The sequence below is a fragment of the Anopheles coluzzii genome, chromosome 3 (genome assembly GCF_943734685.1).
Source record: "Anopheles coluzzii chromosome 3, AcolN3, whole genome shotgun sequence".
In the NCBI taxonomy this organism is placed as follows: Eukaryota; Metazoa; Arthropoda; class Insecta; order Diptera; family Culicidae; genus Anopheles; species Anopheles coluzzii.
In genome coordinates, this window is record NC_064671.1 from 3383033 (window position 1) to 3395630 (window position 12598).

Below are 12598 nucleotides of genomic sequence, written 5' to 3' on the forward strand. Positions count from 1 at the left end.
GGTCGAAGGGGATACGGTAGCCTTCCGTGTTCCGAAAGTCTCGTTCCAGCTCGGTCAACGTCAAGCAATGATTTGGATGCGACATTACCAGACATCGTATTACCGGCTTTAGCTTTGCTAACTCTTGGCTTTGGTCCATCGTACCTTTGCTTAGAACTTCAGGCATCGCTGTGTTATTTACCACTGATCGATTGAATGTGCTTTGTTGTACATTCAAGATGGCCTCCTGTTTTGTTTACTCGCGTGTCGATCGCACACGATGACGGACTGCTGCAGCTGAAGATTTGGTGCTGTGCACACAACACGTTTCGGCTTCAATAAAAATTGAACACAATATTTGTTTTAGCTTTTGCAATGTCTTTGGAGTTGCTAAAGTACGAAAAAACTATTGTATAGGCACATGCCTTTTCAAATCTCTCCTTACCGTTGCTATAAACTTGACGCGATGAAATAATAAACCCAAACTAGCAGACATTGAAACGGAGTTTACCCGTCTGCAGCACCCCAAAGCTGTCAAATTTGCTGCTACCACTACAACAGCACTCAAATTCAGCACTTTTTATCCGGAACGGAGCAGGACGCGCGCTGACTGCTGTATGCTGACTGAAACGTTCGTAGGCTGGCGCAGTTCGAAGTTGCGTCCGGAATTGCCTCTGAATCCCACAGAAGAGCATTCAGAGCTGGTTAAAACTATCTGAAATTAGTGAACAGTGGCTGTGGTATTACCGTCTGTATCGAAATGAAGGAATTAAAGGCAATCCTACGCTCGCTGGTCATCTCCAACGCCGAGCGGGGCATGAGCGAGTATCAGCTCGATCGAGACTTCAAAAGCCTTGAAGGACGCAACATACCGTTCCGTGAACACGGATTCCAATCCCTGGATGCTATGCTGCGAACCATGACCGATGTCGTAAAGGTAAGTTCTTGCATTTAATCTTCTTGTTGTATTTGTAAAATTGCTTTCGTTTGCTTCTGAAACAGGTGATGGGCATGGGAACTGGTGCCACAGTGTATCCGGTCACGTCGGAGAAAACCCAACACATCCGTGAGATGGTAGAAAAAAGCAAGAAGAACAAAAAGAAGAAACCGAAATACACTGCTCCTTACGTTCGGAAAACAGCGTCGAACCCTCTGCCCAAGCCCAAACCAGCAGTTGCAGCAAAGAGTAACAGTTACGGCAAAAACAACAACTACAACTACAACAACTATAACAACACCAACTACAACACTAACAACAACTACCAGCACAATGGTACAGGACGGGCCGCGAATGCTGGTCAGAAAAGGCCTGCAACGGCATCGTCGTCCAAGAAAAAGCGAGAAAATTTAACCATCACTATCCCCAACGATGTAAACGAACAGTTCAACATGTTTTGGAATGCGATACAACCGGTGCTTAATACCTCGTACGGTCAGAACACACAGCAGCAGCATCAGCAGCAGTGGCAGTCGTGGGGCAATCAGTATGGCTACTACCAGAATGCACAACAGTACCAGAACAATTGCAACGGTAATCAGCAACGTCACGCCAATAACCAGAAGTCCGGACGTAAAGGACAGAACGAGTGGAGCAACAAGCGAGCCTCAACGCCGTTCTACGGGAATGGTAACGATTTTACTAGCGACTGCTGGAACAGTTACTACTCGCAGTTCTATGGGAATGAGCATTTCGGCGGCAACTTTTTCTCTGGAGGTGGTTGTTATCCGAGCCTGCAGAATTACTATTCGAGCTACGGCTACGGTAACTTCCAGACCAACATGTACAACGATGGCGCCTGGGAGTGTAATTACAATGCCTCGTACGGCTACGATCAGTACGGGTACTTCCTCCAAGGTATGGGAAATAATTACTACTAAATTTTAGGTGGTATGGATTGTCGGAAAGTTGAAATGAAATGTTTAAAATTGTCCTATTACAAAGGGAAGGAAACCTGTTGTTTATGAAAATTGGTACACTTTTGAATTTGAGAGCAGTTTAGGAGGGTATAATAACACATCTGTGGGAGCGCATGTTGCCCCTGCAGATCTTCGAATAGCACCACTCGTATGAAGTGGTTAAAATGAAATGGAAAAATCTTAACTCCTAATGTCTTAGCTCCTCTCAGCTACCCTACAGTTCGGCCAGTGCCTACTAGGAAAAACATTCCACCTTTGTTTTATTTGCTGAACAACAGTAGTGTCTCCAGCTGGTTTGGGGTAAACAATGTTTCATAATAATGTCCATGCTTTTAATGGATTCTTTCTTTTCCAATCTCTGCATTTCAGATCGGTCCGTTTCCTTATTTTTATTTTTTTCATTTTCGTATTTTTTATTAATTTATAATAGAAACAGGTTTTTGTTCTTTTGAATATTTGCAAATATCATTTATTTGAGCTTTCACATTCGTACCAGCTCGTTTGATACTGTCAAATGTAAAGCTAAGTGCCAGAATTGCGACCTATCGAATCAATACCAAAACACCAGAAAGCGTGCGAAGTAATACCAGAAATATGTAATTTTCCCAGCGCGGGAAAAGTTACGAACGATAGTATTGGTAGGTAAATCTTTCTTCGTAGTTTTTGTATAAAAAAAAAACGTTGAATGGAATGATACAGCCAGATAGATAGAGTTAGTAAGGCGCAGTAAATGTGTTAGCATTCTGTTTGTAAAATGTTTCTTCTCTAGAAATACAGATGAGTTTAATAAAAACATTTAAATGTTATTACACCAAACAATGCTTCTTCAAAAGTCGAAAGAAAACACCCAAGTGTACGCTTCACTGCTTGTCATTTTATTCAATTTCTTAACGAACGGGCCTGGCCCGTATCACCTTGTCGCCTTGTTCATATTCTAAAAAAATAAGTCCATTTATGATAACATCGTTTCGGTTGCATTACTCTGCCAACGACCATGCGGTATCACTACGCAGCGCAAGCTGTCTGTTCAGCGTACTCTCGTCCGGATTGCGTATCAGCGAATCGATTGGACTGTCAAGCGAACACGTAAGTATCACATCCACCGTGCAATCCTGCAAAAGTACGTAACATGATGAAATTAGGTTTTTTGTTGCTAAAAAAGAATCGAAACCAGCACACTACTTACCTCCTGCTTCCTGTTGACAATGACCATATCCAGCACTTTACGATGAACCAATGTAGCAAGCTGGTCACAGCACGCGTCACTCCACGTGCCGTGTGCTGGTTTCACATATTCCAACGAAACCTGGAGCGCTTGTGGCGGTATCGATGCCAGTTCTCGTGCCAGGAATCTCACATCGCACAATCGCACGTACCGCAGGTATCCGTAGTCGATGTACAGCAACAGCACGCGCTGGTGATTGATTCCACCCATAATCTTTGCTCGATACCACTGGTTGTAGTATTTGGCTGCACAGTACAGACCAGCCTTTGCCATCGCTTCCGGCACGAGCCATTCGTCGCTGGACGCCTTCGTGCGGTAGATGGAGTCAATGTAAGGCGCTAAGCTCTGTAACTTTTCCGTTTGTTCCGCCAAGTGTACGTGCAAATGCTTGGGATTGAGGGCTGCCGTCACAACCGTCTTATGGACGGTTTTCGGTTTCAAATGAGCTGGCAGAATCGTTTCCGCAACCGCTTCCCTTGCAGTCATAGCATCAACGGGCATCTGAATGACGCTTTCGTCCTTCTGTTTCGGTGCAGTGCTACCGCTCACGGGAACTTTCACACCATTTGTCATCATACTTGCCACATTTGGGGAGGGTACAGCGATGGTGTCCCTGTTTGTCGCATTGCTTTGGACATTCTTGTTATGAGATGGGGTCAGCTTGTGACCACCAATAGGTACGGGTTTTCGTTGTTCTACTTGGCCGTTCAATTGCGTTTGCCTCTGTGTTCCATCCGCGTTTGCGATCGCTTTCAGAGCGTTACTCTGCCTCTCTGCCCTTCGCATCTCTTCCCGTATGTCTTCTTGGAACTTTTGCATGTCAATACTCGGCGGAGGCCGCTGTAAGCCATTGTTCGACGTGAATTGTGTAAATTGGGTTCCATGGGTCTTGTCGTGGTAACTGTTATTCCCTTTCACTGGGGCAGCCGTGTACGATGGCGGTTGGTAGCTGTAGATTGGTTTTTTACTAGTGTTTTTGCTTCTTTTCACCATTTCTCGTACATGTTGGGATTTCTCATTGGTGAGCGGTTGTACTATCGCGGTCAATCCAAAGCCATTGACCTTGAGCGAATGGAATGCATGAAATTAAAGGAACAATCATACAGAGCGAGGCTGTAAAGCATTGTCCACTCACCTGTACGGCATCGGTCATTGTACGCAGCATCGCATCTAACGAATGGAATCCAAACTTCGTGTATGGGATGGAATATCCTTCGAGATTTTTAAAATCCTTATTTAGTTGTGCCACAGTGATGCCATTGCCAGCGTTTGATATGGCCAGTGCTCGTATGATTGTTATTATTTCATCCATTGTTTCTGAAAGCCGATGAGAAAGGGATGCCGTATTTACAAAAGGAACGTAATGGCGCAGCAGCAAACGGTTCCTAGAATACTCATTCCGGTTCACCTTTGAGTTTGTTTTAATGCAGATTGGCACAAATAGAAATGGCACCTTAACGAAACAGGCACATAAAATAACAAATTAGAGCGATAAAAAACGTTTGCAAAATATATACACAATACGTCAGCATCAGCCGCGGCCGCCCTGGAGGAATGTTTTGTTTGCGACCGAGCACGATGTTTGCTGGTTGACAGATTCACTTGCGTGCTGGCAACACTGCCTGCTGGTGGGTCTTTTGTTATCATTTTTGGCGAACACTTTTTCTCAAATAATATTCCAAATCAAACGAATTGCGCAAATTACACAATGAAACTATCCTTTGAGCAGTATTATATACACATATCCTAACGAAATGTATGCGAAATACAGTCAAACCAGTTTGAAGTATTTCACCTCATTGCATAAACAAACACACACACACACTCATAGGAAAACACATTTTGCATTCGATCGAGCCTGGCAACGCTGCTGACAATCGCGGATTGTACGACATCTTTTGACACCCGTAGAATCGGATGAGAAAATTCTGATCCGCTTTTGCACCGAACGACCGAAAAAGGCCACCTTTATTCGTCGACTTTCCTGTTGAAATCGCCAATAGCGCAGGTGAGCATAATCAGCGACCGCGGCCGGCGGTGAAAATACGCCCAGCAAAGTGTATTTTTGCATGTTAAAAATCTTACATAACACCTACACTGTTACACACCGTTCCCGGTGGTGTTGTGGGCATTTGGTTCAGCGGCATATCGGCTGCAGGCAATGGCAATGGCCACACCACCACAACCCCTCTGGCCGTGCACGGGATAAAGTGTTGTGTAATCGGAGCGGCTTATCGTAAATGATCGCTGTAATGTACCATCCGGGCATTTCCGGTTCTCTTTCCAGCAGCCATGTTCAAGTCCGTCGTGCCCGTGCTGTCGCAGGTGCCAGCTGAGCTATGCCTTGGTCAGCAGAACCGTGGCATGGCCACGCTGAAGGCCATTTCGATCCGTCTGAAGTCGGTCAAGAACATCCAGAAGATCACCCAATCCATGAAGATGGTGTCCGCCGCCAAGTACGTATAACCGAGCAGCAGATTGGGATTGGGGGTGGGGGAAAGTGTACGTAGTTTCGAGTGTACGAATGTTAGAATGCCCCGTCTTGCCGCCCCAACAGGTATTCCCGTGCTGAGCGTGATCTGAAGCAGGCCAGACCGTACGGCGTTGGTGCGCAGCAGTTCTACGAGAAGGCCGAAGTCGCGCCAAAGGAGGAAGACTCCAAGAAGCTGTACATTGCCATCACGTCGGACCGTGGTCTGTGCGGTGCGGTGCATACCGGCGTTGCCCGTTACATTCGCGGCGAGCTCGCCACCGACCCGAACATCAAGGTGATCTGCGTCGGCGACAAGTCGCGCGCCATCCTGTCGCGTCTGTACGGCAAGAACATCGAGATGGTCGCGAACGAGATCGGCCGTCTGCCGCCGACCTTCCTGGATGCGGCCAAGCTGTGCAATGCCATCCTGAACCTCGGCTACGAGTACACCGATGGCAAGATCATCTACAACAAGTTCAAGTCGGTCGTGTCGTACCAGGTGGCGGACATTCCGATCTTCTCGCTCAAGTCGGTCGAGTCGGCGGAGAAGCTGCCGGTGTACGATTCGCTCGACTCGGAAGTGATCCAGAGCTACCTGGAGTTCTCGCTCGCCTCGCTGCTGTTCTACACGATGAAGGAGGGCGCCTGCTCCGAACAGTCCTCCCGTATGACGGCCATGGACAACGCGTCCAAGAACGCCGGCGAGATGATTGACAAGCTGACGCTGACCTTCAACCGTACCAGACAGGCGGTCATTACCCGTGAGCTGATTGAAATTATTTCCGGTGCTTCCGCTCTGGAGAGCAAGGATTAAGCGCCCGAAGTTGCCGTTGGTGATGATGGTGGAGGCGTGTATTGTTGATTCCGTGCTGGCCGGTTTCCTGCCATCCTCGCTGCGTGCCGTCACTCCCGATGGGAATCGCTGCCAGAACCGGCCGGATCGTCTTTTTTCGAGCAATAACGAATATTTCGCCGTGTAAGAAGACGAGATATATGTGCATGGTGCTTTCGGAAAATCGTTATCTCTTCACGAACGCAAGCAGAAAAGAAATAGTACTATAAAAGTAAACAAAATCCCAAGACTTCACGGTAGTTATTGATTTTATGCGAATACATTCGAAACATAGATGAGAAATTATCTTCTTTTTGGAAAATGTTTCTCTTTGGTGCTTCTGAATTTAGTAAGAAGTCATCGTTTTTAGTCGCAAACTATCCATTCGCAAGGTGTTGTTGTGTTTGATTTTTGTTTTATTTATGCGATATTCATTGGATTAAATCTAAGGGCAATGCTAATAATAAATGTTTCCTTTTCTTCATACTCTTTCTATCTCTCGATTTTCCTGGCTTTATAAAAAATGTTCACGTGGCTTTACGTAAAAACAAAACAGAGGACATATCGTAAAATGTATGTACGAACGTACACTATGGTACAGATCATTTTCCCTTCCTTCTCGCACTTGGCATCTTCATCGGTTCCATAATTCAGTCGTCCACCCCTCGACCCATTTTCATGTTTGTATCACCGCTTCGTCAATCCTAGAGTTTATTTTGCTGCAAAAGTAGTTTCGTTTGTAACTCAAGAAAAATGTGTGCAACCTAACTTCGCCATTTCTGCCGGTTGCTCTAGCAACGAGCATCGATCAGAAAGTGTATTTTGTGTGTTCGCGCGTATGAGCGGAGTAGTAGTCCGTCGAAAGTGCAATGTACGTACGTATATGTGTTAACAGGCAAATGAATTATGATAAGCTAATAGCCAATTAAAAAGAGGAAAGAAACGAAATCCAACACACTCCCTTAATCCTTTGCCGGCACCTCAATCACTCGCGGTTTGTCTATGATGCGGGCCGTGCGGCTACCCTTCTCCACGATACCAATGATCCAGGCCTGGCATCCCTCCTGCTTTTCAATGTCCTTACAGTAGGCCGCGGCTTGCTCACGCGGCAAACAGATCAGCAGCCCGCCGGACGTCTCGGCCGAATGGCCCTGTAGCAGCTGGAACATGTTGCCGCAGGCCTTCGCAACCGCAGCCATCTTGGCGATCACCGGCAGGTTGTGGATGACGAACGATACCTCATTCTTTTGATGCGAGGCCAGCGTCTGGGCATGGCCGAGCAGCCCGAAGCCGGTCACATCGGTAGCGCCGTGCGCGTTGTACTTGTGCATGAGACGGGCGGCGACCCGGTTCAGCCGGGACATCGAGTCCATCGCCCGGTGGTACGCCTTCCGGACGTCCTCCTCCGAGACGACCAGCTTGATGCGGTTCCACCGTTCCGACTGGTCCAACCATTGGTGCGCATTTACGGCCACCTGCGTTCCGAGCGCTTTCGTCAGCACCAGCACATCACCGACGACAGCATTATCCGGCACGATGAATTCGTTCTGCTGGCAAATCGTGGTCGCTACGCCACCGATAGTGCACCACGGATTAACGACACTATGGCCACCGGTCACACTGGTTCCCGCTTCCAGGGCGGAATCCTAAAACGAAACGAAACCATTGCGAAAAGCCCGCCATTAACGATCGCTCAAACACGAAGCGTCCGGCTCCACTCGAAATTACCTTAAATCCACGCATAATCAATGGAATGACTACGTCCCGCTCTTTCTCGATCATCTTCGTGCTGACGGCGAGCAGCATCAGCATGTTGTCCACCTCCGTCACTCCCATCGCGTACAGATCGCTCAGCACGTTGGCGCACGCAATCTTGCCCATCATATACGGATCGTCCACGATTGGGTAGAAGAAGTCGGTCGTCTGCACCATGCACAGCCCGCCGTGGCGCAGCGGAATCACCGAACAGTCGAGCCCGATGCCGATCCGGGGCGAAGACATCGGCATGAACGGCTGGTCGGGATCCTGCATGTAGTCCTGCTGCAAGGACGAAACCAGCTTCTCCAGCACCTCCTTCGGCACTTTGCAGCAGCGGCCCTTCAGGTCGGCAAAGCGGGTCAGCCGGAACGATGCATCTAGATCGTGTGCGGTCGGATCGAACGGACGCCGCAGTACCATGCCGGTGTTACCGGTCAGCTCCAGATGGACCATCGGATCTTGTTGGTAGTCTCCCATGATGATGTTGCTTCACGACGCGTTTGAGCTAAGGCGATGAGAGCACAACAGCAAACACATGAGGGTGAAAACAGTGGCCAACGAATAATTCATGTTACATTCGCGAAAACTGGCTTCGCCATCCTCTACTTACTCACCTGCAAGCGCGTTGCCTTTCTCTGACGAAGCACGTATCGTATCTGTGTTCTGTATCTCAACAGCCGGCTTGTCGGGCAGCTTTGGCAGAGGTAGCGAAGCGGTGTGGCGTCGCCAACTAGATGAAGATTTTCACACACTGAACGCACAGCACAGCAACAACGCGGGCCAGAACTTGCGGGCCCAACTGGTACGTCCCGCGTGGCTTCTTAGCTTGGTGCAAACGTTTTATTGAAATTAAATGTTACTAACAACAACTCGCTTCACAGACCCTGCCGCCGAGGTGATGAGTGGACGCAAAAGTTCCTAGGGCAAAATTTAAGGTTAATACCTATTATTGTTCCACCGTCGCTAGTGATGGCCAACGCTGTAAAATGCACGCGCACTGGCGATGGTCGATGCTGCTGCGCGAGTGAGAGGGCAAGATTCTAGAAGCTTCTTTTGGATTACCCGCTTGTGGCGGTGCACAGTGGGCTCGCGTCATCGAGGGGTTCATTGGCGTTGGTTTATTGCTGCGTTGGCAGGATGCGGTACGTATTGAAAACTACGATACAGGAATGTTTTAAACGACAAAATTAGCATTGATCAGTGTATTAAAATTAAATGAAACACTTTTGAACAACCACACCGATTAATTCTTTCTAAAATGCATTGTTTTTACTATTTTTTGATTGGTGTACCGTTTTGACCATTGAAAATAGTCCATAGTGCCAATAGGTGGTGGTCTCGGACGTCGGTACCGAACGTTGAGAATGAAATTTACAATTAAAAATACAGTTTTCTGTCACTTTTAAAAAGCTTTCAAAGATTCCAAGACACTTCTGGGAGCAAAAATGCTTCTTTCGAAGCAAATAAGGCATTTTTGTATAATGAATTGGATTAAGAAAAAAGGGTTTTCAATGTAAATAAAAGCGGCACTGGGAGTAATTTTACAGCGGCACGCAACGCAGTGTAGACGAGCCTTTCGCAGAATGCGCGAACCAAGGTACACGTCAGTTCAACAAAACAAAACCCCGGCATCGAGCCTTCCTCCACCCTGCCCGGGGCGCAGAGAAAAGGGATTTCGTGTGTTTCTTCCGTGCTGTCGACCCAACTACTGGTGAGTGTTTGGGACGACAAATTTTCCTATTTTCTGTACTTTACTACCCCAACCGGAGGGTGAAAAAAGTTGCTCTTAAGCTACCATCAGCTTGAGAGTAAAGGAAATATACATTTCCGGGTATTATGAGCAAATTTTCATACAACATTCCGCCTGCGGGTTCATGTACCTGAAATCCGATATTTATCGATTTTTCGTTACCACAGATCTGTGTTCGTCTTTCGTGCCTAAAGCTACCCAGGCAGGGTGTGTGGTCGGCTGACTGTGTGCTGTGCGTTATCACCGTCCCGTAGCGAATCCAGAACCATCGACAAAGAAGGCAACGTGGAAGAATCGTTTCTCGTACACCTCCAAAGAAAGAATACACGTGTCCGTGATGCGACATTCGAGAGCGATTGTGGCCAGCCTGCTGCTCGTGGCCCTGCTTCCAACGCTATCCCTCGGGGACATACCGAAACCACCCTCGCTGTCCGCCGGAGGAGGCACCAAGAAGGACAAACTAAAGACTGAAAAACTGCCCCCCTGCAAGGCGTGCACCGTGCTGGTGAATTCGTTCCGTGACGGCATCAAGCGAACGGAACGGGCCAAGCACGATGGTGGCGATGCGGCCTGGGAAGAGGAACGGTTGGGCAGCTACAAAACCAGCGAACTGCGGCTGGTCGAGATCCAGGAGCGGCTCTGCACGGACATAGTGCGGGGTGAGGACCAGTGCCATCAGCTGGCGGAAGACTACGAAACGCAGATAGAGGAGTGGTGGAAAAACCATCAAACCACGCAGCCCGATCTGCACCGGTGGCTGTGTGTGGAGCAGGCCGCCGTCTGCTGTCCGGACGGATTCTACGGCCCGAACTGTGATCCGTGCCCGACCTGCTTCGGCAACGGGAAATGTAAGGGCAACGGCACCCGCAAGGGCAATGGGAAGTGTGCCTGCGACGAGGGATACACGGGCGACAACTGTGATAGCTGCAGCGAGGAGCACTATCAGGCATTCCGGGACGAGACGAAGCTACTGTGCAGCCGGTGCCATAAGGCGTGTGCGGCCGGCGGCTGTACCGGGGCCGGGCCCAACTCGTGCCGGGTTTGTCGCAGCGGCTGGGTGATGGACAGTGCCCGCGGTGGCTGTGGGGATGTGGACGAATGCATTAAGGAGGCTCCATGCACGAAGAAGCAGTTTTGCGTGAACAATGAAGGCTCGTACAGCTGTTTGGGTAAGTGTAAGGGCTTTTCCCTCGGTACTCGACTTTTACTGATAAGATTGGCTAATGATTGATTACATTCGTTTCTCACTCCAGAGTGTGATAAGTCGTGCGATGGCTGTAATGGCGATGGTCCAGATTTGTGTGAAAAATGTGCCGAAGGATACGAGCTGCGGGACGGAATGTGTACAGGTAAGCTTCGAGGCATGTTTTAAACCGTTTCCTTCCATTTCTGCATGCATTAGTGTTGAAAGTTGCTCTTGTGTTCATGTTGCTTTGTATGATTATCATTGTACCTTTTCTGTTGGTTTGAGCTATGAGTTGAATTTTGTTTGCAATGTTCCATTTTTTCCCCCATTTTGTTGTGCTTTATTTCTCTGGAATGTATGCCTTTTGGCCGTGGCCGATGCGTGACTAACGCCCTTTGTTCGTCCGCAACACCAAACAGATACGTCCAACGAGAAGCGCAACCAGTACGCCACCTTTACGCGCTACCTCACCTACCTCGGTCTGTGCATTGCCACGTGCATCGTGCTACAGAACTCGACCTGGCTGGCGGCGCTGGTCGGTCTGGCCGTCGCGGTTTACATTTCCGTTTCGGAGTACTGGCTCAACACGGCACCGCAGCAACCGGCGGCACCTTCGCCGCGGATTTTAGACGAGATTCTACAGCAGCATTAAAAATAGAACAACTTCCACTCGGCGTGTGCTTGTACAGAGCACACCCGTGCATGATTCGCCGAGGTACACGTGGGTACACGGGAAGACAGGCTCAATTTTATCTTCGACACTTTTATGAAAGAAGGTTGTGTGGTTATTTTTGGTGCTGTCCTAGGACGACCATTTTTAGTTGCGAGATTCGCAAAGCAAAGTGTTGATGTTGAATTGGATAAATCAGACTTATGGAATCGTCTCTCTTCCACGCGCATTAAACTTTTAAGGCCAAGCGAATCCTTTCTCTACGACTAAGTAATCAGAACAAAAGATCCCATGGCACGGCATCTGCCGGCCATTAAGTCTGAAATGATGAGTGAATGAGTGAAACAATGTGCATAGGGGTGACATTTTAGGTAAAACGAATAAAATAAACTCGTAACAAACAGTAACAGAAACTCTCCCATACTTTGGTAACGTCCTCACACTCCTGTGTTTGCGTTCGAGTGTTTGTGTGTGATGTATGCTCTTTCGTTCCACTACTGCAGCGTCGTCGGATGATACGGGCGTGCCGGAACAACAGATGGATCCGTCTAGCATCTCTTCAACTCGGGAAGGCGAGCCCCATCCCACTGAGCTAAGCGATGGAGAAGATCCTGCCGCACCAAAGGATGAGCTGTAGCAAGAGCATTGGGAGCAGCGCCAAAGCAGTATCTTGACAATGTGATCAACCTAACTTATATGAGAGTGTAAATAGTGAATGCCGACGCGATTGCAAAATAAACCAAACTACAAATCATAACTTAGAATGCTCGATCTACCTGCGATCACGATGGACACATGCTCAAGTGAG

General features: G+C 48.2%; 5 protein-coding genes across 10 annotated transcripts in view; 3 read left to right on the forward strand and 2 right to left on the reverse strand.

The window, feature by feature from the left end:
- The first annotated feature begins 525 nt into the window (after positions 1–525).
- On the forward strand, positions 526–2663 carry LOC120955282 (putative mediator of RNA polymerase II transcription subunit 26). The gene is made up of 2 exons (XM_040376001.2): positions 526–916; positions 982–2663. Exons 1-2 carry the CDS (start codon positions 740–742, stop codon positions 1855–1857), a joined length of 1053 nt encoding a protein of 350 aa, XP_040231935.2. The 5' UTR covers positions 526–739; the 3' UTR covers positions 1858–2663.
- An 87-nt stretch (positions 2664–2750) lies between these two features.
- LOC120955280 (uncharacterized) lies at positions 2751–4698 on the reverse strand. The gene is made up of 4 exons (XM_040375999.2): positions 4530–4698; positions 4257–4438; positions 3083–4183; positions 2751–3008 (listed from the first exon to the last, which is right to left on the reverse strand). The coding sequence occupies exons 2-4, from the start codon at positions 4431–4433 to the stop codon at positions 2874–2876; spliced, it is 1413 nt and encodes a 470-aa protein (XP_040231933.2). The 5' UTR covers positions 4434–4438; positions 4530–4698; the 3' UTR covers positions 2751–2873.
- Positions 4699–4968: 270 nt separating this feature from the next.
- On the forward strand, positions 4969–6676 carry LOC120955283 (ATP synthase subunit gamma, mitochondrial). 2 transcript variants are annotated; one of them, XM_040376003.2, is made up of 3 exons: positions 4969–5129; positions 5409–5577; positions 5679–6676. In XM_040376003.2, the coding sequence occupies exons 2-3, from the start codon at positions 5414–5416 to the stop codon at positions 6406–6408; spliced, it is 894 nt and encodes a 297-aa protein (XP_040231937.1). In that variant the 5' UTR covers positions 4969–5129; positions 5409–5413; the 3' UTR covers positions 6409–6676. The 2 variants fall into 2 exon arrangements, with proteins under 2 accessions (XP_040231937.1, XP_040231936.1); XM_040376002.2 differs by having other exon boundaries at positions 4970–5129; positions 5412–5577.
- Positions 6677–6821: 145 nt separating this feature from the next.
- Positions 6822–12598, reverse strand: part of LOC120955281 (inactive selenide, water dikinase-like protein) — a 125159-nt gene continuing 119382 nt past the window's right edge. Inside the window, exons 1-3 of one of the 3 annotated variants that reach the window (XM_049609371.1) lie at positions 8795–9225; positions 8155–8689; positions 6822–8072 (exon numbers count right to left, since the gene is read on the reverse strand). In XM_049609371.1, coding sequence (XP_049465328.1) covers positions 7389–8072; positions 8155–8661 — 1191 coding nt within the window. In that variant the 5' untranslated portion in view covers positions 8662–8689; positions 8795–9225 and the 3' untranslated portion in view covers positions 6822–7388. Of the gene's footprint in view, positions 8073–8154; positions 8690–8794; positions 9226–12598 lie in introns of those variants that run through there. The other 2 variants (XM_040376000.2, XM_049609372.1) reach the window with 2 other exon arrangements.
- On the forward strand, positions 9784–12554 carry LOC120955914 (cysteine-rich with EGF-like domain protein 2). Of its 3 annotated transcripts, none has more exons than XM_040377143.2 (4): positions 9784–9895; positions 10102–11103; positions 11188–11283; positions 12294–12554. In XM_040377143.2, the coding sequence occupies exons 2-4, from the start codon at positions 10272–10274 to the stop codon at positions 12425–12427; spliced, it is 1062 nt and encodes a 353-aa protein (XP_040233077.2). In that variant the 5' UTR covers positions 9784–9895; positions 10102–10271; the 3' UTR covers positions 12428–12554. The 3 variants fall into 3 exon arrangements, with proteins under 3 accessions (XP_040233077.2, XP_040233076.2, XP_049465330.1); XM_040377142.2 differs by lacking the exon at positions 12294–12554 and adding an exon at positions 11540–12203; XM_049609373.1 differs by lacking the exons at positions 9784–9895; positions 12294–12554 and adding exons at positions 9913–10015; positions 11540–12203.

Excerpts from the sequence above, each read along its gene's own strand:
- LOC120955282 (XM_040376001.2), top strand. The coding sequence starts at position 740 with ATGAAGGAATTAAAGGCAATCCTACGCTCGCTGGTCATCTCCAACGCC. Across the intron at positions 917-981 it reads CCATGACCGATGTCGTAAAG|GTGATGGGCATGGGAACTGG; the intron begins GTAAGTTCTTGC and ends CTTCTGAAACAG.
- LOC120955280 (XM_040375999.2), bottom strand. The coding sequence starts at position 4,433 with ATGGATGAAATAATAACAATCATACGAGCACTGGCCATATCAAACGCT. Across the intron at positions 4,184-4,256 it reads CAATGACCGATGCCGTACAG|GTCAATGGCTTTGGATTGAC; the intron begins GTGAGTGGACAA and ends CATTCGCTCAAG. Across the intron at positions 3,009-3,082 it reads TTGTCAACAGGAAGCAGGAG|GATTGCACGGTGGATGTGAT; the intron begins GTAAGTAGTGTG and ends GTACTTTTGCAG.
- LOC120955283 (XM_040376003.2), top strand. The coding sequence starts at position 5,414 with ATGTTCAAGTCCGTCGTGCCCGTGCTGTCGCAGGTGCCAGCTGAGCTA. Across the intron at positions 5,578-5,678 it reads AAGATGGTGTCCGCCGCCAA|GTATTCCCGTGCTGAGCGTG; the intron begins GTACGTATAACC and ends CCGCCCCAACAG.
- LOC120955914 (XM_040377142.2), top strand. The coding sequence starts at position 10,272 with ATGCGACATTCGAGAGCGATTGTGGCCAGCCTGCTGCTCGTGGCCCTG. Across the intron at positions 11,104-11,187 it reads AGGCTCGTACAGCTGTTTGG|AGTGTGATAAGTCGTGCGAT; the intron begins GTAAGTGTAAGG and ends TTCTCACTCCAG. Across the intron at positions 11,284-11,539 it reads GCGGGACGGAATGTGTACAG|ATACGTCCAACGAGAAGCGC; the intron begins GTAAGCTTCGAG and ends AACACCAAACAG.